Genomic DNA, 24,608 nt, shown 5'->3' with positions numbered 1-24,608 from the left:
AGAATGCTGTATATTTGTGTTTTATATACAAATAAGATGTTAAAAAAAAAGAATTGTGTTGATTGAAGAAAACAATGTTCATTTCGTAATGTTTATGTTGAAACTGTAATACATCTTTTGAGTGAGTGTCAATATATTGATAGATTATAGACTGAAGTAAGAGAATGGATTAACATTAATGTGGGTTGAGAAATAATATTTACGATGGAAAATAAATTATTTGGTTTTTGGGGTATTAGCAATTCAGCATTGAATTGTATTACTATTTGTAAGATATGAAATTTATGATAGTAAAATAAAAAGAATAATACCTCATTCTAATTTATGTAAAGATGGCATAAGGGAATATTATAACAAAGAAACATTTATTGCAAGAAATAGTCATAAGCTGCAAATGTTTCAGGAAAAATGGTGTCTGTTTAGACACCTGTTTTCTTGATAGGTATGATATGTGACCCGCTACAACAAAATGGTCCTAAAGTCGCGCACTGTCGAAGCCGTGAAAATCGAGTTTGAAGTCAGAGCATCAAAATTGGTCAAAACTTCTGATTTTCTGAATTTGACATATTATTAGAGTATGGCATGTCTTCTATCATCTGTCGAAATTTTGAAGTAAAATGATGAAAGGAAAGACCAAAAAGTAGCGTTTTTCTGGGCCATGTTTTTTGGCGTTTCAAGGAAGCAGAAACTGGTTCGAACATTTGGATTGAGCGCCACAGATAGGCTCGACCAGAGTGATCTCATTGGTCAGTTTGCTGCTTGCCGCTAACCGAAGCGTGAAGCTCGCACACTGCCCGGTCAACTGGTGCGTGCTGGCGGGGTGCCCTATGCCCAGCCGCTTCTCCTCATCCTGGTCACTGATTGAACGGTGAGGAGACCACCGACGCTGTGTTTGAATGAGCATTTCGGGGGTTGCTAGGGCTTACCTTCTATTGTTCGGAGGTGGATACTGACTTGCGTGTCCCTTGATCGTGATTGCGTCGCAAGGAAAACTTTTAGGGCGCTTTTCTCAAAACAGTGATTTCCCAGACGTCTCGACATGCTCTCTTTTAAACATCGATATCCCTGCAGCCGATTATTTTTATAAGATGTGTTATATATCAATGTAAAGCAGAAAGATTAGGGAATTGTGTCATGCAATTTTCAAATAATCGACCTCGCCCGACTTTAGGATCATTTTGTTGTAGCCGGTCACATATGATATGACGGTCTGAATCACAATATTTCATTGCCTGTTTTTCAAAGTGCTTTGTTTGAGATATGATGATGTATTATGTGTTTAGATGCATATGCATTTGCTGTAGAATAATAAATATCCCAGTGGGGCGGGGGGGGGGGGGGGGGGGGAGGGGGAATGAATGCTGTGACAGTGCAGACATTATTCATATTCTGTTCATCATTTTATGTCTGCAACAGACAACAGAGTGGCAGCGACATCAGTAACCTTTGGCTGCATCTTCAACAAGGCCGAGATGGAGGAATGGTGCTCCATGGAGGAGGCGGTCGCCATGGCAGCAAACAAGACCAAGGCGGTCCCATCATGGTTCCAGTTCCACCCCCAGCTTCTACACAGTGGGACGGACAACTCCATCAGTCCAGTTGGTATCCTGGGAGGTGGGTCTATGTCTCTTTTGACTTTCCTTGACAATTTGTACTTACATGTTTTGTTTCTTTGTTTGATAAGTGTTTGTTTGATTTATTGTTTGTTAGTTGTTTTGTTTTGTTTTGTTTTTTCCATTTTTCCCTACAGCAGCATCACATGTTGTTTTTATCCCTGCTAGACTGTGCATGTACAGTAATAGCACCATTTTCTAAGGTTATAGCTGCTCCATTATCATGACTCAATATACTAAAAACTGTCATCCTCTTTCAGTCATGTCCTGTCACTATGAGAGTCTGATATAGTTGCTATACATCAATTTCCTGATTTTGATAGTTTTCAAATTTACAGCAGTAACTCTTCCAATGATACATGATGTGACCCACTTCATTTTCAGAAATCTACTGTAGAAATGGTAATATTTTTATCATTATGCAACCAGCTGAACACAGTTCAAACAAATTAGCTTAAACATTCAAATGCAGCCAAGTATACAGGATACAAGGATTGTAATTCAAAGCTCCATAGTGAAATACTTCATGAAAGCCCAAATATTGTGGCAATTTAATTGTGCAAAATATTATCACTTGAGATAAGGACACAGAGCAAAAAAGACAAGTTTATGGGGTTGATAGTAGAATCAGGTGTGCATTTGATACAATCCGCTAAAATCAGTGGGAACATACAAGTACTCTGTGCTGATCTCTAGGATGTACATACCTGATACTGACACTTGTGCAGAAACGAATGCAAACGTGACTTGTAGAGGGTTACATGTGTAAGCTATGGAAGCGTAACTTTGAAGTTCAGTGGCTGATATTGTGTCTCTTGACCACACATTACTAACAGAGCCAATGACTGTTGAGCTGGTCCTGGAGAACCCGCTGAAGATCTCGCTCGTCCTGACCAACATCACGCTGCTCTGGAAGTTTCTCCCCGTCAACTACGAGGGCGGTAATCAGGAGAACCCGGAGCATCAGCCGCAGGTGCTGACCAATGAGCCGCACGTCAGCGGCAGCGATGTGAGTGACTCTTCTAACACGATATTTCAAGAATAGATCATTTCTGGAATGTATTTGAATTCACAGACGTTTCTTCTCCTGTAGCATAGTAAAAGACCATTGCATTTCCCTGCTCCCACCAGTTAAATTTCTTCAGGCAGGATCTTAATACAGTGCACTCCCGTTACAACGAACACGGTTATAACGAAATTTCGTTATAACGAAGTAAATCTTCTGGTCCCAAAATTATCACCATTAAAGACTATGGTACAAAATTCGCTTATAACGAACACGGTTATAACGAAATTTCCGTTATAACGAAGTCTTTTTTGAGCGCCACAGACAAAGAAAAACAAAAGAAATGTGCTCCGTTATAACGAAATGCGAATTGCTTTCGAAAATACGTAGCGGAACAAACATATTTAGCGTCTCTGCATGGGTGAACGCTTCTCACCACTGTGTGTTCGCTCCTTGTGTCACGCACAGTTTCTGAGGGGAACTTGCGTTTATTATTGTAATACAGTTATCCCATCACATTTCACATAGCTTTCCAGTGTATGATGAGTATTCAGCAAACAGAATATGATATATATATGTGGTTTCCTTGTTTTCGTTATATATTGTATTTGTTCGGTTATAACGAAATTTCGTTATAACGAAAGAAAACTGCCGGTCCCGAGCATTTCGTTATAACGGGAGTGCACTGTATCATTCATTAGTTGTCACTAGCTAAGGCAGCCTGCCTGCAGGGTTTGTGGTTTTTTAAGGCAATCCTTGAGTAGAAGACGATGATTACTTTTGTTAGAAACTATTCAGCATAAGAAATTAGCCCATTTGCATCATGCTGTTAGTTTGGTTGTTGTGTGAGCTCTAAAAGAGCTCTAAAATATGCCCTGATTGTGTGATTGAAGTTTACTTGAAAAAGTATAGTGGTTCCCCATACATTCTCAACTCACAAGGTAGTCTGTTCGAAATTTTTACTTCTTAGAAATGAAAGATTTGGTCAATATGGGTTTTACATTTCAGGGGAAAAGGTTGTGTGGGGGTTTATTTGCAATGGGTCTGCAGATCAGATATTGTAGCTATGTATTGTAATGTTAGTGATGTATGTAGGAATGGTCTGCTCTTATCTAAGTTTGGATAAAAACTGTAAAGTCTCATATTTCCAAGAGACATAAATTTCAGCAGCATGGCCATACATTGCATGGGTTAATGCATGAGAATGTTAACATGATGCAGGCAAAGACTTTCAGGTTAGAAGTATTGAAAAAAAAAGAAAAAAAAAAGAAGCGAGACAACTGTGGATGATGACAATGATTTGTCTCGGCAGGTTCCTGGCGTGGATAGTGCGGTGAAAGTGCAATGCATTCCAGAAGTCGTCTTGGCAGGAAATGACTACAAACTGGTAAGCCTTACGACACGTCTCCTCGCCATCTGGTGGATTTTGAGCCGAGAGAAGAGACAGTGTGTCCTCTTGTCTGTTGGGGGGGGGGGGGGGGGGGGGGGGAGGTTGAGGTTTCTTCATGATCATCAATTCCCCCCTGGTAGTAACCAGTGTCTCCAGCATGACATTGAAAGAGGAAATACTGCTTGTGTTGAAGACAATTTACTTCAAATGAAGAACAGTCTGTACTTGCAAGAACTGACATACTTCCACTAAGGAGACATTGCACTCATTGTCTCAGGACTGGTAGCCTCCATTAAACAATTTAAAGTCTTCCAAGGGATCATTCTGTATATTCCCTCCCACACAAGTCATCTTCTCTATATTGTTTTTCTCTTGTTTTTCTTTGTAATAATGAAACCTCAAGACTTATACTCCCATTGTGTACCATTAAAGTGTAGGGGCCATGTATGAAGCCTTTCTAATTGTATCAACTACCTGAACTGTGCCATTTTAAAATGTTAGATGGTTGCATTTTTTGGAATACACATGTTCACACTTTCTTTTTAAGTCTACTAGTATCTGAGTATCAAAATAGATGTTGACATGTTCACTTTCTTTTTAAGTCTATCTGAGTATCAAAATAGTTATTGACATGTTAACATTCCAAATCTTCCCAGCTGCGACTGGGCCTGACGCCGCTCCAAACTGGCGAGCTTCACATAGTGGGCGTGGCTTACAGCCTCTCCGCCCAGTCCTCGGGACAGACCTCCGGCCAGGGCTCGGACTCCCTCAACCAGGAGGTGGTCAATGCTCACGGGAGGCCCGTGGTGAAGCGGCCAGTCTCCTTCACCTCCGGCCCGGCCCAGGTCCAGGGTCGCCAGGACCTGGACATCCAGGGGCCCCGCCTGAACAGCAACAAGGCAGAGAGATGCGGGATGCTATACGGTCCTGACAGGCGGTTGGATCCAGTCATCGCACCTCACATGCCCTTACTAGAGGTAAATAGGCCATTCAGTGATATTGTGTTGCATTTTTTTCTTTAAAAATCCTATTGAACATGCTTTGTGTTTATTGTTTTCCAATTTTGTACCACATAACTATTTGCCTTAAGAATATGTGTCTTGTCTATTTTGTGTGTGTGTGTTTGTGTTTTTCTGGTGTGTTTTTAGGTCTGGGACCAAGTACTAGAATGGACAGTACAAGTACAGATAAGATAATCTTTTTCTTATGTCATTTATGATTACAGAAGTCCAAAATTGTCATTGTTTCTCGCATAGCATAACCAGTTCTGGACCTGCATCCTGAAGGAAGATGTGTTCAAGACAAACTTGGTTATCAAAATTGTGTGCAATACTTTATATACAGTAAGAAGATTAAAAGGATATTTAGAATATCTTATGCAAAAACATCCCCCAAAATCCCCCATACAGAAGGCTATGAGGTTATTCATCTGGCAGTTTTAGTGTGTATGTTGTATTTTTGTAAGGCAATGATTATGATTCATGCCACTTAGGTATTGTCCATTATTTTCATTCTTGTTGTCCCCGCCGAACGAGTTCGAGCAGGGGACTATGAAACGGGCTCCGTACGTGTGTGTGTCCGTGCGTCCGTCTGTCCGTCTGTCCGTCTGTCCGTCCGTCTGTGCGTCCGTGTGTGATCAAAATGTTCAAAATGCTACTCCTTCGCCATTTCTAACCCGATTTTGATTCTGTTTGCTTTATATGATAGCACTACATGGGAGCTTTGAAACTTCTATACAGAATTTCAGTTGTGACCTTTGACCTTGACCTTTGACCTATATTGTACATTTTGCTTCAAAATGCTACTCCTTCGCCATTTCTAACCCGATTTTGATTCCGTTTGCTTTATATGATGGCACTAGGTGAGGGCTTCAAAACTTCTACACAGAATTTTGACCTTTGACTTCTTTGACCTTTGACCTTGATTTTTTACCTATATTGTACATTGCCTACAAAATGCTACTCCTTCGCCATTTCTAACCCGATTTTGATTCCGTTTGCTTTATGTGATGGCACTAGGTGAGGGCTTCAAAACTTCTACACAGAATTTTGACCTTTGACTTCTTTGACCTTTGACCTTGATTTTTGACCTATATTGTACATTTTGCTACAAAATGCTACTCCTTCGCCATTTGTAATCCGATTTCAATTCCGTTTGCTTTAAGTGATGGCACTAGGTGAGGGCTTCAAAACTTCTACACAGAATTTTGACCTTGGACTTCTTTGACCTCTGACCATGATTTTTGACCTGTATTGTACATTTTGCTACCAAATGCTACTCATTCGCCGTTTCTAACCCGATTTCGATTCCGTTTGCTTTATGTGATGGCACTAGGTGAGGGCTTCAAAACTTCTACACAGAATTTTGACCTTTGACTTCTTTGACCTTTGACCTTGATTTTTTACCTATATTGTACATTGGCTACAAAATGCTACTCCTTCGCCATTTCTAACCCGATTTCGATTCCGTTTGCTTTATGTGATGGCACTAGGTGAGGGCTTCAAAACTTCTACATAGAATTTTGACCTTTGACTTCTTTGACCTTTGACCTTGATCTTTTTACCTATATTGTACATTTTGCTACTAAATGCTACTTCGGCGGGGACATATATTACGCACCGCGTAATTTCTTCTTTTCCTTGTTAAATTGAATACAGGTGACGTTTTCATCGATGCCATCCAATCTCATGTGCGGGGAAATTGTGAAAGTGACCATGGAAATATCAAATGTGGGGAAGTGCCCACTCCACAAATTGCACACAATAGTGGACAGGCCCGAGATCTTCTCCTTTATTAGCCACGCCCACGAGGTCTCCTCAAACTCTTCTTCCAGCCAATCACAGACCAGCAGCATTAGTGACTCTAGCGCAATTAGCCAATCGGCAGATGGCCACAGTGGCAGGACAGTTCTCATTTCAGAGGAGGGCCTGTGTGCAGCCCACACTGTGGATACGGGCAAGTGCAATGTGAGTAGCGTAAGTAAAATTGTCTTGCCAGAGGGCCAGCTAGCCCCCGGATGCTCACTCCAGATGCCAATGTGGATCAGGGGACCAGATGATAGCGGACTCCACGACGTTAGGGTGCTGTTCTTCTACGAAACCACGGAGGAAAATACCCAGATCAGGTAGTGTAGCCTCATGATCAGTCTATGCATGCTTCTCTTTGGAGCAAGAACGGCACACTTCTTATTCATGCACGCATCCTCCTCGAGTATACATTGTACAGAATGCAAGTGCACAACAGCATGCAAAATAATGCACAATGTGCTTAAACAACATGAAGTGAATCACGTGATGCATGCCTCAAAAGCTTCAGTCATGTTTGGCCACACTGCACAAAACTAAGTGTAGTTGTGAGAGAATTAAACTTCCCAAGTGCATCCTATTAAGTTTCGCGGGTAACTTCTCAAGAAGTTGTGGCCGACAGCCCAAACTACACAAAGCAAAAAAGTTGATCAGGTTGGAGCTGGTGATAATTTGGGATGGCTTTGTTCTCATTGCAAATTGTTTCCAAATGCGAAACAAACTGCTTGGACTGAGGAGAAAGGTGTGCTGATATAGATACATATGGAAAGCTTTATTTCTTGTCGTCATCGATATTTTAACCTGTATTCTTGAGATTACTAGTAGCCAGCCAGCCAATGTCGAGTATTTTATCATTCTAGCCCCCTTTCATTCTGGAAGATTATAATACATATCCTGTTTTATTTGCGTCCAGGCATCGTACTCTGCAGCACACAGCCACAATCCACACCAGTAACTCGGTGTCGCTGACGGCCAGGACCGACCGCGCCCACACTATAGGTGGGAGGACGTGCGATTCCCATGATCCCAACAGCCTCAATCTTGTGGTTTCACTCACGGTGGAGAATATGAATCAGGTCGGTATAACCTTGTTTGATAGGTTGATCCCCCCTCCTGCTTGTTGTTGTGGCTGTCTCAAGCACCAACCACCTCTTAGCATGCTGGTGTGTTTAATTCATGCTGCCTTCATACCTCATCTCTATTGAAGACTAGCTGGTGGCATTTAAACCCTTTACTCTTTTATGTGGGTTTTACATCTAGGTGTATCAAAACTGTTTAAAAAAAAAAACTTTTTAGAAATCCTATAAAGTGATGTTTGAGCAAATTTCAAGCTGCAAACAGGGATGCCAGTTTTCCGGCAATAGCCGGAATTCCGGCTTTTTCATATTTTGGTGTCCAATTTCCGGCTTCGTGATATTATTTCCGTCTGTGTGGGAAAGCTGGAAAACACGAGAAAGAAAGAAAGAAAGAAAGAAAGAAAAACGAAAAAATATGATCATCTAAACTTACGGGACATTCACTTTCACGATTTCCGTAGTATGTTTCGCATATACTTGGGCATGAGAATATCACAAAACGACTGTCATGCAAAACTAGCGCGATGTTGCTGCTGCTAGCTGGGCCCATGGGACATGCAACACGTGCGATGATAGCGATCGAACAGTGTGTGGTGTTTCTATGCGATGTACATTTATACTATGTGCGGTCGCGGTGCATGAATCATACTGCGCTCTCGCTGTCTATAGCTAGAGCGCTGAGACGGTGTGGTGAGTCGATTGAGTCAGCTGAACGAAGCAAAACTACGGATTTAACGGCACTAGGACTTCTTTATTTTTGCTACAAATTCCTTTTTTTTTCTAGAATACGACCACATTATTGTCTGGAAAGCGTTATACCAGCACGTGCGATCGCGATCGAACAACGTGTGGTGTTTCTAGGCGATGTACTATACTGCGGTGCATGGATCATGCTGCGCTCTCGCTGTAGCTACAGCGCTGAGAGAGTATGGTGAGTCGATCGAGTCAGCTGAACGAAGCAAAACTACGGAGTTTACGGCACTAGGACTTCTTTATTTTTGCTACAAATTCATTTCTCTGGATTAGATTTGAGGAAAGAAGAGCCCTCAGAAATGCTCAGTTTGCACCAGAGAGCATCTAAGAACCCCAGAGCTTCCAGGGCCCTTGAGCAGGCCCTGGACCCCGGCCGAAGGGACTTCGCGCTCGTGATGTGCGCTTCGCGCACATCAGTTTCGTTCACAAAAAAAATTTCCGGCCCAAGAGCAATTTACCACTGGCATCCCTGGCTGCAAACTGTAACCCTCTGTGCCTAATATCGGGAAAGTATGGATTGGGTCGAAGTGTTTAATGGTGCATGTTTCTCTGTGCGAACAGGTCCATGATTCCAGTATCACTGAGATCAGCCTCCAGCAGGTGACGAGTGTCAGCCCATGGTGGCGCCTCTCTCCTCTATCTGGGATGGAATCAGGTGAGACAACAGGTGTCAGTGCCATCATCATCAAGTGCTCATTCCCTCTCAAGATGTATCACAAAAAATATATATAATATATCTAGTGCTCTAGAAATTATAACAATGTTTTGCAGCATGACACCAAAATTTGTCTTAAATAGCGTGGTTCCTAACATAATCCAAATCTTACAACAAAGCAAGATTTTTCCATCCACCCCGAGTCATTTTGACAGTGACAGCAACCTACATTGAAGTAGCCTAATAATTCTCATGTGTGTTGATATAGCCAGCTGACGCACACACGTTGGGATCGTAAAACGAACAGGAAAGTGTGTTTTTAGCAGTTTTTCTAGGACACCTTTTTTTGTTGAATAGTGTAATTAGGTGTGTCTTTACAGAATCCCCTTTTCATGTCGTAAAAACCCTGTACACACTCTTCACTTTCAACTCTAATAAGTTAAGAAAGAATGATGCTACTGCTTTGAAAGTTGGCATTAATCATGGACAAAATGTGTTAACCCATTGAGGACGAGTCCCGAGTATACTCGGGCAGGTGTCTATGGGAAATGCGTGTTGTAGCAATATCAAACCGTCCTCAACGGGTTAATAGAGCATGCTCAATTTCAGCTTAATCCGATAATCCCTTCTTTGTTGTTGCTCCAGTGGTTTACATCCTGTTTTTTGTCCCATTCATCGCATGGCCAGCACAGCTTGGTGAGATTAAGTGTTTGAATAGACCCTGCACTTTGGAGCTTCTTTTCTCAGTTCATACTTTTCCAGAGTGTGTGCTTTCTTTCCAATATTTACATAGGTTAGGACAGTCCACTTGAATTAAGTTATGCGTCATTTTAAAGCTTAAAGTCTGCTCTTTCAGAATCTGCTTTTAACTAAAACTTCATATCTGGTGACCTTTTGTTGGTTTTTGATGCAGGGTCACATAAGGTTTACAAAGGAGCATATAAGTGATTTGTGCAAGTTAGCCAGTCAAATGGATAGTATTTGATTTGTTTTGTTTTGTTTTGCTTTCAGATTGTAGTTCATGTCTTTATCTTATATTTCACTCTCTCCAGAATGTAAAATTGGCAGTGGGGAATCCCAGAAACTCTGTTTCAAGGCCAAGCAGATAGGTATGTTGCAGAGAATTTATGACTGAGCTCTGTTGAGCAACGTATATTTGCAACTTGTTTGTATTTACGAAAACTACTCCCTTTCCTATAGTACAGAATTTCTCTCATATGTACCCAAATATGTGCTATTGCCCATTTTTTCTCTGAGATTGAGAAAGGTAATTTTAAGTGTTTTACAGTTGCGTTGAACTTGTTCATATCTTTTCTTTTAAAACTGAGCATCTGTTCCGCAGCGTGAATATATACCTGTGTGATGTTGACGTCTATCTATTACACATAAAGGTGATCTTATTTGTCTCAGGAATATCAACATTTTATTATTAAAGCAGCTTTTATTTGCCAGTTTACTTATGTAATATTTTTACAGTCAAATAATAATGTCAGATAAAGAAAATACAAGAAATTTTCTATGTGTCTTGGTAACCTAACAAGTGATCTTTTTTTATACACTACAGGCAATACAGATGGACAGATGTTAACATTTTCCAGTGTGCTATTTGGTAAAGACAAGGTGAGTGCAAGAATGTAGGGAGAACATTTTTTTTTCTTTTTTTAAATAGTAACACAGCTGTAGATGTTTTTGCAGGATGCGGCCCCAAACTGAGATTTAAAAGACTTCCAGAAAACCTGATAGTCTTTTGCAAGAAATACTTTGCAGTGTGGACGTTTTTCATGTCAATTTTGACCTGACTGAACTTTTGCAAAAATATACTTTCATAAATGATGTGAGAGAGAATTCTGTAAAAGAAAAGTTCTTATTAGCAAAATTATGATTCTACTGTGATATTGAGATAATTGTCAGTAATACTATGTGGATACTATGTGAATACTACGTGGATCGAGCGATCGCCGCGAAAATTTACACAATGGTAGTGTGCGATGTAATCTACAAGATCGTTTATTTAAATTTTCCAAAATAGTCTTCTTTTATTTTATTTTGATTAATTATGCTAATTTATGCAAGAAATCAGACTCTTTCATCTAAATCAGTAAATAAAGCTCCAAAAGTGCTCATTTTTGGTCTAATTATTCTTTGTGGCATTCTTAGCAAATGCACTTGAAAAAAAAAAATTGGTATCAAAATTAATTTCTTATTTATTTTATTGTTTCATGAATTTCTTATGTATTTCTATGTTTTTTCGACCTTCTGTTTTTGTTGTTTTTTTAAACAAAATTTGTGGCAGACACTTTTTGAAGCATAATACTCTTAAAACAAATTAATTTCAGCCATTGAGAGTAAAAAGAAGCATATTTATATGAACCATGTGAAAAAACTCAATTTGCATTGACTTTGTACACAAAATCACATTTTTGAGCCATTTTCGGCCTCACATGCATGTACAAAATGTTATGTAACTTCGGAACCGTACCCTCGGGCGTCACAAATTTGGTGTCAAAATGTGCGGGAAACTTGAAAGAAAAAAGTCATGGAGCATCGCGGCGAGAGCATTGCGTGTTGCAGAGTAATCGCGCGAAATGTTGAGGGGGGGCTTTTAGGCCCCCCCCCCCCAGTCTTTTTAGGGTTAATGATGTAGAAACAATAGAAAAGTACAGTCTGAATGATACAACAGCATAATAATCATTAAATAGTGATGATTGTATAAATCTTATAATGGCAGTATATTTGATTCAACAAGGAAGCAGGAGACTGTTGACAAAAAGCAAGGCTTGACTAGATGACTGCCTCGTGGGGAATTTAGGTTACATTTGCCTTTCACAAAAGGGAGATTTGTGCAATAGTATGTAGTGGGAGGAAAGTGACCTTTTATGTGATCATTTATCATTACCTGCTAGGCTGCCATCAACTCTATGCCCTGCACCGACTTCTACCTGCGCTCCAAGCTGAAGGGTGTTCCAGCCAGTGCGGGGGTCGGCTTACCCTTCTCTTCCGTGGGCACCCCCGTTGGTAGTGGTAGCACGGCAGAGCGTGGCACCCAGGGAGGCTTGGCACCAGGGGGCCAGACCCAGAGTGGTGGCCCACTCCAGGAGTGCTGTGCAGCAGACCTAGCTCTCCTGGTGCTATGGAAGGTAAACTTTTATGTTAATCGTGAAGACTGAGGGTTTTTCAAGTGAGATGTTGTTAATGATGGGGGATTTAACTTAGCATTTATGATCACATCCACCAAATCAGTACATCTTTTTGGTATTCAGCATGCTTTATCTCCATCCAAAATGAGAAAATACTGCCTTAACCTGATGAAGACTAGTTGCGAGTATTCTTGGGATGGGGTAAATGGGAACTGTGTGTTATATTAAAATCAGTTCGTCTTCAACAAGTTAAGGGAAATATATATTTGTTTGTAATTCTGTGTGAAATTAGGCCGGTAGATGTAGGTGTATGTGTGCTTACGTGAACTCTCTATCAATTTCATGAATTGAAATGAAGATTCCCTTGGCATTCATCTAGGCATTTGTGGTCGATGAGGAGGGGAGAGACCACACCCTGTATGGACAGAGTCATCTCCTTCTGGACCAACTCAACACAGAAGTCCTCTCGCATCCTGTCAGGAAGGTATGGCCAAAATCTGACCATATTTGTTTCAAAGTCAGATGTGTTTTTGTCATAGCCAGCTGTATTTGTAGTGTCAAATCAGCATTGTTTGCATCAAAATCAGTCATATTTGTGTCAAAATATAGTATCATCAAAATATTGCAAAATAATGTGTGCGGTTGATAGTAATTGTCACAGAAATAGGGGATGATTGATCTTTCACATGACTCTAGTTTACAACATGCTTATCACTTTTCAGGGTCACAACTGATTAGGTAGGTAAAAAATTCTCGTGAAATACTACGAAGTTTAGTTGTGGAACAGTCATGAAATACTCTCTCTGTTATCAATCAGTTCGTGAAAGATTTGATTGTTTCAGAATTACATTGCAAGATGCTTTATTAGTCTGTGAGGTGAAAGGTTTTAGCATGGCTCAAAAGTCAAAGTTCTCAAGAGTGGCATTCTTTTGCAAAGCTCATTAGCTGAGGTATGTGTCATATTTGGCAATTACATTTTACACATCACTGTTGACATTGATTGCTATCCAGTGTATTGTTGCTGTGATGTAGGCTATTGCACACACACGAAGTTTCACTGTGTACATTAGTATTTGCGTGAACCGCTTAGTCAGGATACACATTAACCTTTTGAGGACGGGCAGAATTTTGCTAAAGCATGCATTTCCAATAGACACCTGCCCAAGTTTACTCGGGACTAATCCTCAACGGGTTAAATTGCAATGCAGAGGTGAAATGACCCTGGTTATGACATTTCTTTAGCTTCCAGTGGAACAGAAGCAGATCAAGTTTGCCAAGCAGCCGGTCAGCCAAGACCCCGTCCTGCCCGGCCCCGGGGTCATGACCTCGCTGGTCAAGTACAGCCTGAAGTACAGCGAGATGCTCCAGCACGATTTCACCAGGAACAGGTGAGTCTCCGTGGCAACGAACTATTCAACCTCTGGCATGCTTTGCTCTGTAGAGATTCAGCATGGCTTCCTATCTTACAATGTACTATTACTTGCACCAACTCTTCAGACAGACCAGTAGGAAGCTGACTCCTTTATTGGCAGAGCTGCCAAGTCTTCCTGAGTCTGTAGGGAGCTTCCTGAAAAAAAACTTCTCTATAGACGTGGTCACATTGGCAAAAGATCACAAAGTCTTCGCAATCTTAGGTCTAGTCACACTGGCAGCCAGACTTCTCGATATTTGGATCGAGGAGTTTGGGTCATTAGTGCCGCGTGCGCAAGGAAGAAGAAAGAATATACAGTCTGATGGCGAGTGATTGTGACGTAACAATGGACACCTGTACATTACAATAGCTGTGCGCTTCTGAGACATGGCCTGAAAACAGTTGGTGGACTGGTCTTGTGACAAAGATCGCAAAGTTTCAATTTCTAGTGGTCACACTGGCAAAAGATCGAGAAGTTTGGCAGGGGTGGGGTAATATCGCCAGATGGAGTGAGAAGTTTCGTAGGAATTTTGCGGTCACACTGGCAAAATTTTGAGATCTTAAAGATCGCCTTCTTAAACTTCTCGATCTCTTGCCAGTCTGACCGTGCCTACGAGTACTCTTCTTTATCCCTTCTTGTCCGGACAAGAGTACTGTAAATCACAATATTTTCGCGGCATGAAATTTTCCCGAATTGGAGCCGACGGACTTTTTCGCGGCATGAAAGTTTTGCGAGTTACCTTTAATATTCAGTGCATATAGTGTAGACAAGAACTTTCGTGTGCATTTTGATTTCGCTAATCCTGACTCTCGCGAAATTTGCGAAATTAAAATGCATGCGAACACTCCTCGTTTTACAGTATATAAAAATCTCCCTAATTTGGGACTTCCTGTTCCTATCCAAACCTTATCTTTATCTTGCTTCTTCCCTCATGGCAGGATATGCCCGCTCCCAGTGACGCTCACGTTATGTAATTGCACTGACTCGGACCTAGATGTCGTCATAGAAACCACATCGGCCATCGAGAATGAGAGGTGAGGCCGAGGGGATTGCTGTTCTGCCCTTGAGGCACTGCCAAGTACTGCAGTGTGTGGCTATGTACATGGACTGCCTGGGGTTGTCAAATGTTATATTGACTCAGCAGGGTGATAGGTTTTGCCCCAGCAGTTTAGGTATTGTAAATAAAATTTGTACTGTAGAAGGGAGTATCAAAAGCTGGCATTCAAGTCTAGAGTGATGCTGGAGGACATGTGGGTTGCAGAAAGTGAAAGACAGATGACTTATGTCAGGATTATTTTGTCCTGTTTTATTTTAGAATTTACTGACTGAATAGTGTGGTTATACATTGTACCTACTTGGATGCTTTTATAGAATATGTGAACCATTTGGTATGACTCGTTTAGCAAATGACGGTAATGTAGGGACACTGCTAGTTTAGTTTTGATGCGTAGTTTGTACTTCACATTTGACTGCTCAAGTAGTGACTTAAAGTGGAGTACAGAAGTGATGATGATAACAAGTTGTAAGTTTGCCATTGTTGCATTCTAAGACCAATGTCTGATGTGTCATATCCATCCACCTACAGTACCAGTGATGCGGCCAGGGCTCGTGTCGGCTCCCCGTCATCCCAAAGCACGAGCAGCAGTGGCTTCAGCTGGGTGGGCCAGTCCAGTCGGCACCTCTCCCTGGGCCGCCGGCAGGACCAACAGGTCCGGATCCTGTCCTGCTGCAGCCAGCCAGGCGTCTTCGACCTGAGCGGCCTGCGGGTCCTGGCGGCCCCGGCGGGTGCGACGTGGGCCCGAGAGCCGGTGCTTCAGCAGCGGATGTCTTCGTGCTTACTCACAGTCACAGCAGTATGAGGGAAGGGAAGAAGAGCATTATCGTGCCATGTAATAATCATATGTAATAGATCCTCCTCTGTCTTGACTGAGTGTGGAGTAAGTACTGTTTGGAAGGGCCAAACTGAGATAAGAGCAAGCAGAAATAGAGAGGTATGAAGTGTCTTTACACCAAAACTGGACTGTTCAGCATAGATTGCTGCAGTCAAAGAGAGGAAGGTATACATCAAGTACCAATCATTGTTATATTGTGTGTGGTTTGAATCACGTCGCGTCGCGAAACGAAAGTTGAAAGCTCTGTTAGCGAGTATGACGAATGTGGTGTGGCTGCAGATTGGCAGGATAAAATTCTGCTTCAAATTTCTGGGATGGTTGGTTAGACAAGTGACTTGACGTAAATGACGTAAAAGTTTTGCGAGAGACAGGATATCTTGTGCTGGGCACTGTGGCGTTTTGATACAAAAGGATGACTGAAATTTTCTAGTTTTCTGAAAGTATGGCTGTATGATGGAAAATTTGAGATAGATTCATGCGATTTCAACACAATCACAAAAGTGGTTTTCTCATACCGCGAAAACTATTCACTGTTCATGTCTGTGACTATTTATAGAATGCTCATGGTTCATCTAAGAGCTGGATTATCAAAATGTACCTCTTCATTGTTATGCCACATTATGCTATTTTTTTCTTCTTATGTTCGAGTGTCCCTTTTATTGTCAGAACTGACTAGTGGGTGCTAACCAGTATTCCAAGAGTCTTTGAATTGAACCCTCCCAGATATTCCTTATTCAAAATGTGAATGCACTTAACAAATTGAAAAACCCAAGTTTTCCCACAGTGTCTATCAGTGCCACTCTATGAAAGATTAGATTTTCTGGTACACCAGAGTTGAGGAGGAGTTTGGAGGAGAAGGAGTAGGGACACCCCACAAGTGCTTTGGTGTGGAATGAGGTTTGATGGCCTTCTTTTATGAGCTTTGGCTCGGGCAGGAGGTACTGAACAATCTAATGGTAGTGTAGTTTGTGCTTGACCCACATGGATTATGAGCTGTACTTTCATCCTACAGCCTATGGGAACCTGGCAGACCCCATACAAACTCTCTGCGGATTTCAGGTTTTGGTAGAGGATTGGTTAAAGCAGGGCTTTTGTCAAACCAGGCGTGCCACTCAGTCATGCATTTCAACCTACATAAGCACCTATGAAGGACATAATATCTCTGGTAAACAGAAAATTAGTTGGCCTTGTTTTCAGCTACATAGATTCATGCGTACACCCCATCCTGAAGAAGAAGAAAAAAAAGTTATTTTTACTGCATAAAAGACCATGTGTAATTTAATCTAGAACTGTATGATACAATATATCCTGAGGTTGGTGAATCTATGCAGCTAATGTGTCAGTCAGGTGGGGGGGGGGGGGGGGGGGGGAATGATGGAGATACACTGTAGGAAATGACTGAAGTAAGACCAAAAAAGAAAGTCACCACTCCTGTCAAAAAGATGTTCAATAATGATAATAATAATGATAATATGAAATATTTATTTAGCGCTTAATACGACATGTTTCGAAGCGCTTACAATGCTAAACAACCAAACAAACAAGCATACAAATCAGCTAAGAATAATAAATATACAAATGCATACAGGGCCTACATAATCATTAATTCTGCTCTAAAAACAAATGAGTTTTAAGTTTCTTTTTGAAGATGTCAACGGAGGTGGAGGTCTGAATGTGAGTAGAGAGAGTGTTCCAAAGAAGGGGGGCACAAACGGAAAAAGCACGGTCACCATAGCGGTTGTGGGTGCGAGGGCCAAGTTTAAGTTGGGTCGCAGATGATGATCTTAGGTCCATGTGTGTATCCGGTCTGGGTTTCAGTGAGATCAGGTCAGTTAGATATATGGGTGAGCGGTTAACTTCTGATCCACATTGTCATAGAGCTCACCGCATTGGTGCCGTATGATGCAGTAGTTGTTCTGCTTAGATTCTTGTCTGCGACCTTCAGATTAATGGTGAAGCTGGTTGGATTCCGTTTATTTTGTCCCCTGTTTCTATCATTGTAGGAAATATGCGTAGTGATGAGGGGAAAGGTATTCAGTAATGTTTCATATACTCCATCAGAGTTATGATAAATTTCTTTGGAGATTGACTGCTGATCTCCAACATTCAGGCGACCCAGAAAAATGTCAGTGTAGTCTTCATCGAATGAGAGATCATCCAAATTTGCCAGATATTTATGAAACATGGGTTTTGTGTAGGTGGTGCGTTGGTCAAGGCTGTTCCTGGGAGTTTGGAGGGTGAGCACTGTACTACAATTATTTAGAAAGTGAAGCATTTGATGGATTCACCTTGAGGAGCAATTGAAGGAGGAAGGGCCCTTGTAGTAAACTATTATCCTTTCCTAGCAGTATGCTTGCAATATATTTCTCATCCATATTCTTTCGTCACTTTTCATATTTTCATATTTTCTTTTGCTCTTGCTAGTAACCCATTGACTAAGTACTGAAAGCTGCCAGGTATTTAAAGGTCATGTGTATATATATATTTTTTTTCTTTTCAGCTACAGTGTAGATGCTTAGAGGTCATGTAATAACTCTGTCATATCAAGGTTCATCTTCAACCAACATCCATATGTAGCAGTTTGTCTCAGAATTACCGTCCCAAATGAGTAATCTTTCCTATTCAAGTCATGGTTCAACATTCAGAGAAATTCATAGGGTTTTAGGGAGATATATTTCATTCCATGAGAGATTGAGTTTAATATATCTATGCCCCAGTGTGTTTTTCTCTTCTCTGTTTTCATTAGCATCGCGATTTCATGATTTGTCAGATGTCATTCATCAAGTGTATGGCCTGGTATACTCTGTATGCCAAACTCTGCCACTATTCAAGTTGTGTGCAATCAAATGAGAGGGACAGAATGTGAAATTTCAAAACGCTACACCGCTGTGGTAATGGAAAACAATTTCCCAATTATTTTTGTGTGTGTGTCTTGTTTTCGTTTTTTACATGCATTCAAATCACCTATTACAAAAGTGTATGTTCACTGGCTCTGAACGAACAATATGTAGACTGCCATAAAATCTTGTGTATACGGTGCACCCCGGCTTTTGGCATCAAGAAGTAAGAAAAAAAAATCCACAGAAATCTGAGATATTTTTTATCTTGCACAACAATAAAAATGGATACAGAGAGCAGGTGGATGCAACTAGTGGCACCCGGCACATTTCAGGCATAAAAAAACAAAAAAAAATCATTGAGTGTTTACACACTTGCTCCTTCATTAAAAGATGTTACTGTAAAAGCATGTCTTTAGCAAGGAGAAAAGCAGTACCGATACAACACTGATACCATAATATCACTCTGCCAAGAGTTATGTGTGATGTGTACTGTATATGCCATATATTTCTCTGGTACAAATTTCACATGTCAACTGATATTCATGAAATCAACACATGCCAGAATATTGCCTCCCAGAACACAAATTGTTCGTGGGATGTATAATCGTCTCCATGGTGGAAAATCGCCAACTTTGCCTCTTCTTCTTTTCCGAATAAGTACAGTTCACCATCTAGTGTATTTTCATTCTGCTTGGCAAGTCTGGTGAAGTGTACTGTGTATGTACAGTGCCATATAAAAAAAAACTACATGATAAACTAGGTGCAGCTGAAAAACAGCATTCCCCTTCTATCGGAGCAGGAGTTTCTGTACCTCCTGCCTGGAACTGGTAGCAGAGGTACACATTTTGATGAGGCCTTCTGGCAGAGAGTTCCATAGCCTAATATGGAATCATGAAAGAATGACTTCTGGTACAGTAGGATTCTAGCAAAGGCCACTTGAAGCTGTTGAGAATGTCCAGGGTGTGTGATGTTGGTACCGGCAATAGATTGGTATGAGGGATGTCTGCTTCTCGAAAAGGGAGTGACCTCACTGCTAATGAGTGGAGATTACCTAATCCCCTTTTAATCCCTATGGTGTCACCATGGTCTTCTCTGTTGGACTGAGGCACCTTGCTACACCCTGAGTGGGATTGCTATTAACCCGTTGGGGACGAGCTGATTTTGCTACAACATGCATTTCCTGTAGACACTTGCCCATGTATACTTGGGACTCGTCCTCAACAGGTTAAACTTCACGACTGGGTCAACTTGGGATGGATTACTGAATGCTGGTGTTAAAGTGTGGCAAGTTAAGCTGAAGTGCCTGAGCACTTTATCTAAGTTTAAGTCATTCCTGTCATATGCATTCATTATGGAATTCAGCATCTTCTTCATTCATCATTATGTTGGTGATGAATGAAGGATAAAGCGTTCCTCCATAATATGTGACCCGCAACAACAAAAGGATCCGAAAGTCGAGGTAGGTCGATTTTCTGAAAATGACATAACCTTATTCCCTTACTCTTCTGCTGTAATTTCATATACAACACAACTCATTAAAGTACTCGGTTGCGGAGATATTGATGATTTTATGAGACCATGTCGAGTGGTCTGGGAATTCAGCGTTATGAGAAAACTGCCTTCAAAAAGTTCAAAGTTTTCTTTCCGATGCAATCATAATCAAGGGGAGGTAAGACAGTTTTCACCCCTTGACAGTAGAAGGTCTGCTCATAGCAACCTCCGCAATGTTCATTCAAGCGTAGCACCAGTGGTCTACGCACGACCAAACAGTATTACAAACCAGAATGCCATGCACTGACCAAGATAAGATCACTCCCTCGTTGCTAGGAGCGGAGTCTATCTGCGGCGCCAAATCCAAATCTTCAGACACATTTCTGTTCCGTTGAAAAATCAGAATATCACGGCTCAAGAAAAATGCAAATTTCTTGCCTTTCCTTTGATCATTTAGCTTCGAAATTTTGGCAGATGATAAACGAAACATTAGACTACAACATTATGCCAAAGACAGAAATTTGATGGTTTTGACCGATTTTGATGATCTGACTTCAGACTCGATTTTCTCGGCTCAGCCGTCCGCGACTTTCGGATCCTTTTGTCGCGGTGGGTCACATATAATACCATGCAAAAGTGCTTGTTTCTGCAAAGTACGAACTATCCACTAACCACAGTGTGGTGAGTGAATATGAATATTGATAAATGGGCCATTGGGCTGCATATCGAGATTCAGAGAGCTGATCCCTGTGTGCAGCCAGGATTAACAAAGAAAGCCTTTTGATGTGACATGGAAATCTTGACTGGCAGACATGAGCAGATGTGAATTTTCTTACTTTTTTCTCGCTCATGCAAAATATGAAGGGATATATGAACGGCAAACCATGTCTGAAAAAAAAAACATTCTTTGCCTCAGTCCAGTGTGCATTTTGATATGTCTGTTACACCTGGCCAACAGCTGGTACTTTCCGATCAGTGTAAGATGTATACATTTTTTCCTGCCTTGTACACACTGCTAGTAAATAAGAAGTTTATTGTATAATGTCAGTTATCACATATTGTACACAAAATGATGTTGATGATACTGGGTTGTATGTCTGTTTGGAAATGTTTGATATTTCGTGGCAGCAAGTATTGTATTGGCAATATTAACGTGCTGTGACCGCTGGTATTGGAGATACAGATATATAATTATGTATATCATTATATATATATGCATATGTCTAGAGTATATTCAGCACAGAGAGATTGTGAAGCAGTTTATCGTTTTCAGGCTGTCGCTAGACATTCTGAAAGCTGTAAGATACGCTTGCATTAACTTTCCCTGTTTTCTCATGATTTTTTTTGTTTTGTTTTTTGTGAAAGGCAATATTTGAAAGCAAAAGTGGATTCTTATTATACCAATCATGGGCCCCATAAAATTTGATATTGCATGCTGTTTGTAAACTAGAAGCATTCAACTGATATGTCAGATTGGATGATGAGAAAATATTATGAGGATGTTGTGATTTTGTGTTTATGTTGAATGGATTCATTGCCAGATTCTTATGTTACGGAAACCCAAATTGCACACTCTTTCGGTATGCATGTACTGTGTGTTTACATAAATACACATTTCTGACCCACTACGTAGTATGAAAGCCAGATATTTTTGCCATTAACATGGCTTTCCTAAATTGGTATCTCTTAATTTCCAGTAGTACATAGTGTGCCCCGCATTATTGCAGAAAACCTGTAAAAACAAAACAAAACAAAGAATAAGAATGCCAGCAACCAGATATAGACATTTTTTTTTTCTGTTATAGAAAATGGACTTTGAAGATTAGATGCGTGCAAGCACATATTCATCGAAGGTGAGGCATTTCAACAGGATAGATCAATTCATAACATAATAGGAACCTACGTCATGAAGATCAAAGTTCCAAGAATCACTGTACATCTTCTCAATAGACTGTCTGAAATTCAGATATGAAATCACATCCATTCTTGAATGAATATAAAACTTCTTGCTTTTTATCCAAATCATTGTAAAGATTCGGCAGCATTCTCTGCTGAAATGTTTGGGGCTCTGCCAGTGTAACATGATGATGAATCACTTTCCAGCAAGATGTGCTTGTAGTATTGCAATGAAGAAGTGAATAAGCAAGACCGTACATGATTAACGTTTTTCTCTTACATGTACATGTATTTCATTTTTGCCCATCCCAAGTCAGCTTAGCACTAGTTATCGCTCATACATTGATCTACAACTGTACACGATATATATTTCTACGGTGAACATTTTGTTGAAAGCAATTTGATTTTTCATGTATGAACATGTGACAGAAAATGTTGTATACCAACATTATAGATATGATAGTGTGATTTATCAGAATACCTGTAAATTGATTTATCTTGTACAAAATAAAACCTATTGTGAATAATAACTTTCCAACTGTCAACCATTGTGTCATACATGTAGTCTTTTGTTCTAGAGACTGGTAATTTGTACATGGATGGACTGTATATAAATAATGAATATTGTACTTGTGGAGAATGGCTGGGAGTGATAAAAAAAAAGAACAAAAAACAAGAATGCATAGAAACAGTAATTTTTTTGCATGTTTGTTGTTTTTGATCAATTACATGTAATTCCCACTCTTACACAAAAGACCCAACTTTTGAGATGTGGGCAAAATTTAAAATGTTTGCATACAGTTGTACTAAACTCAAATGAGTGTGAAAGGAATGAACTCATCCATTTTACCACTGTTCTTTATTTTTTCAAGGAAAGATTTGTTTACATGCTGCTTCAATGTGACAATTGGTCCTCAGTCAATCATATCACATGTCATAGGTTACACAAAACATTCACCGCATCATGCAATGCATGCATAGAAATTACCATTACGTAATGCACATACCAATACACATGAAGGAATATATATACATGTACATGTACTATTGGTTCTATATATACAGTATACATCTTACTACTATGACCACATACATAATTATACAAATAATGAAAGCATCACGAGCTATGAACACAATTCACTGCTATCTCAAAATATGTAGTGAGTTGTTACGTAGCAGAAATATTCACTTTTGAAAGAGGTAATAAATAGGCAAATTGAGGGGGGGGGGGGGGAGGGGAGAAAATCGAGTAAATACATCTGTGCTTAATAAACCAATCCTGAAATACTCTTACAACTGTACACAACTTGTTCTATCCTTCCATGTATTGGCATAATATGTTCATGAAAAATGGTACACTTACAGATATTTAAAAAAATTGTCAAATCCATTGTCAACAATTATACAGCCAATCAGTATCACACAGGCCACAATCTTCCAAGGCCATGACTTTTAATGTAATATTTAGCCATTTTTTATAAAGCTGTTAATCTGAACTATTGAACAGTACAGCTACATACCTCCAACCAAATTGCCAATGTCCATTTGGAAGTGATCATTTTGATCTATTGTGACAGTCATTGCAGATACAGCTTCTGACATAGGTCTTATTTCTTCCTTCCCTACTCAAGTGAAACATTGAATAGTGATAACACAAGCTGATTTTTTTTTAAACACAATTCTATGGTAAGAAAACAAAAACACAGCTTTAATATGTGTGTGTCTACCAGTACTGAAACAATACCATAATTCTATACTGACATTCAAACAAGTTTCAGTTCTATAGAGGACTTTGGAGTCCAGCCAATGATAAGGAACTCTCCTCCACATGTATCGCTTTCTAGCTGGTGTTGTACAATGTAACTAAGCTTGTAAAGTAAGTTTCCATATTCCAATATAATTGAGAACACTAGGTGCATAACGGAGATAAGAAGTGAAAGTGGCGGAAGGTATCAAAACTGCCTTTGTGGTTCAGCTCATGCCAACACATACAATAACTACTTTTCATTGGTCATAGCAACTGTCCGTATCACACAAATCTTCTATTCATCACGAAACTCGTCTTTTAGCAAAATTTTCCATCACTCTGCCGAGTTTGACACAGTGAAAAAGTTTTGTTCGTGCCAGGTCATTTCCCTACCACGGTGTTCATGAGGACTGAAGCTACACTGTATTAAGCTCTCATCTGTAACCTACTAGTTTTTGTAAAACATGATATATTTGCGTGATGAAATTTTCGCGAATTGGAGCCGACGGCCTTTTTCGCGGCATGAAATTTTCGCGAATTGCCACTGGCATTCAATGCATGTAGTGTGGATAAGATCTCTTGTGTGCATTTTAATTGCGCGAATCCTGGCGCTCGCGAAATTTGCGAAATTAAAATGCACGCGAACATTCCTCATTTTACAGTACTTCATTTTGAGACTGTCATTCCAGCATTCCACTGGTCATGAAAAAGAAAAGTTTTATATTTTGAAAGGTCACACACAAAGTGCTTATGTGCCAGAGAAATACTAACTGCCTTGGAATCCTACTGGTACATGCATATGAATCTCATTTACCGAAAAACAAATTTTCCTCGTACCAGAACATCTCACATTCACACGTTTGCCTCGACATGTATGGAAATACATACGGTAATAG

General features: G+C 40.3%; 1 protein-coding gene across 1 annotated transcript in view; it reads left to right on the top strand.

The window, feature by feature from the left end:
* The window catches only part of LOC139714658 (trafficking protein particle complex subunit 8-like), a 56,685-nt gene extending 39,741 nt beyond the window's left edge, over positions 1-16,944 (top strand). Inside the window, exons 16-29 of the mRNA XM_071626337.1 lie at positions 1,417-1,614; positions 2,450-2,622; positions 3,932-4,006; positions 4,666-4,986; positions 6,667-7,133; positions 7,727-7,889; positions 9,204-9,297; positions 10,350-10,406; positions 10,862-10,917; positions 12,201-12,434; positions 12,814-12,918; positions 13,677-13,822; positions 14,785-14,880; positions 15,432-16,944. Of these exons, the coding sequence (XP_071482438.1) occupies positions 1,417-1,614; positions 2,450-2,622; positions 3,932-4,006; positions 4,666-4,986; positions 6,667-7,133; positions 7,727-7,889; positions 9,204-9,297; positions 10,350-10,406; positions 10,862-10,917; positions 12,201-12,434; positions 12,814-12,918; positions 13,677-13,822; positions 14,785-14,880; positions 15,432-15,705 (2,459 nt within the window). The 3' untranslated portion in view covers positions 15,706-16,944. The remainder of the gene's footprint in view (positions 1-1,416; positions 1,615-2,449; positions 2,623-3,931; positions 4,007-4,665; positions 4,987-6,666; positions 7,134-7,726; positions 7,890-9,203; positions 9,298-10,349; positions 10,407-10,861; positions 10,918-12,200; positions 12,435-12,813; positions 12,919-13,676; positions 13,823-14,784; positions 14,881-15,431) is intronic.
* Positions 16,945-24,608: the final 7,664 nt, after the last annotated feature.

This window comes from Diadema antillarum, unplaced genomic scaffold, assembly GCF_040938485.1.
Source record: "Diadema antillarum isolate AM-2024a unplaced genomic scaffold, OU_Dant_1.0 seq00002365_RagTag, whole genome shotgun sequence".
Lineage (NCBI taxonomy): Eukaryota > Metazoa > Echinodermata > Echinoidea > Diadematoida > Diadematidae > Diadema > Diadema antillarum.
The sequence above is the reverse complement of the archived record's forward strand: the minus strand, read 5'-3'. Positions and strand labels throughout refer to the sequence as shown.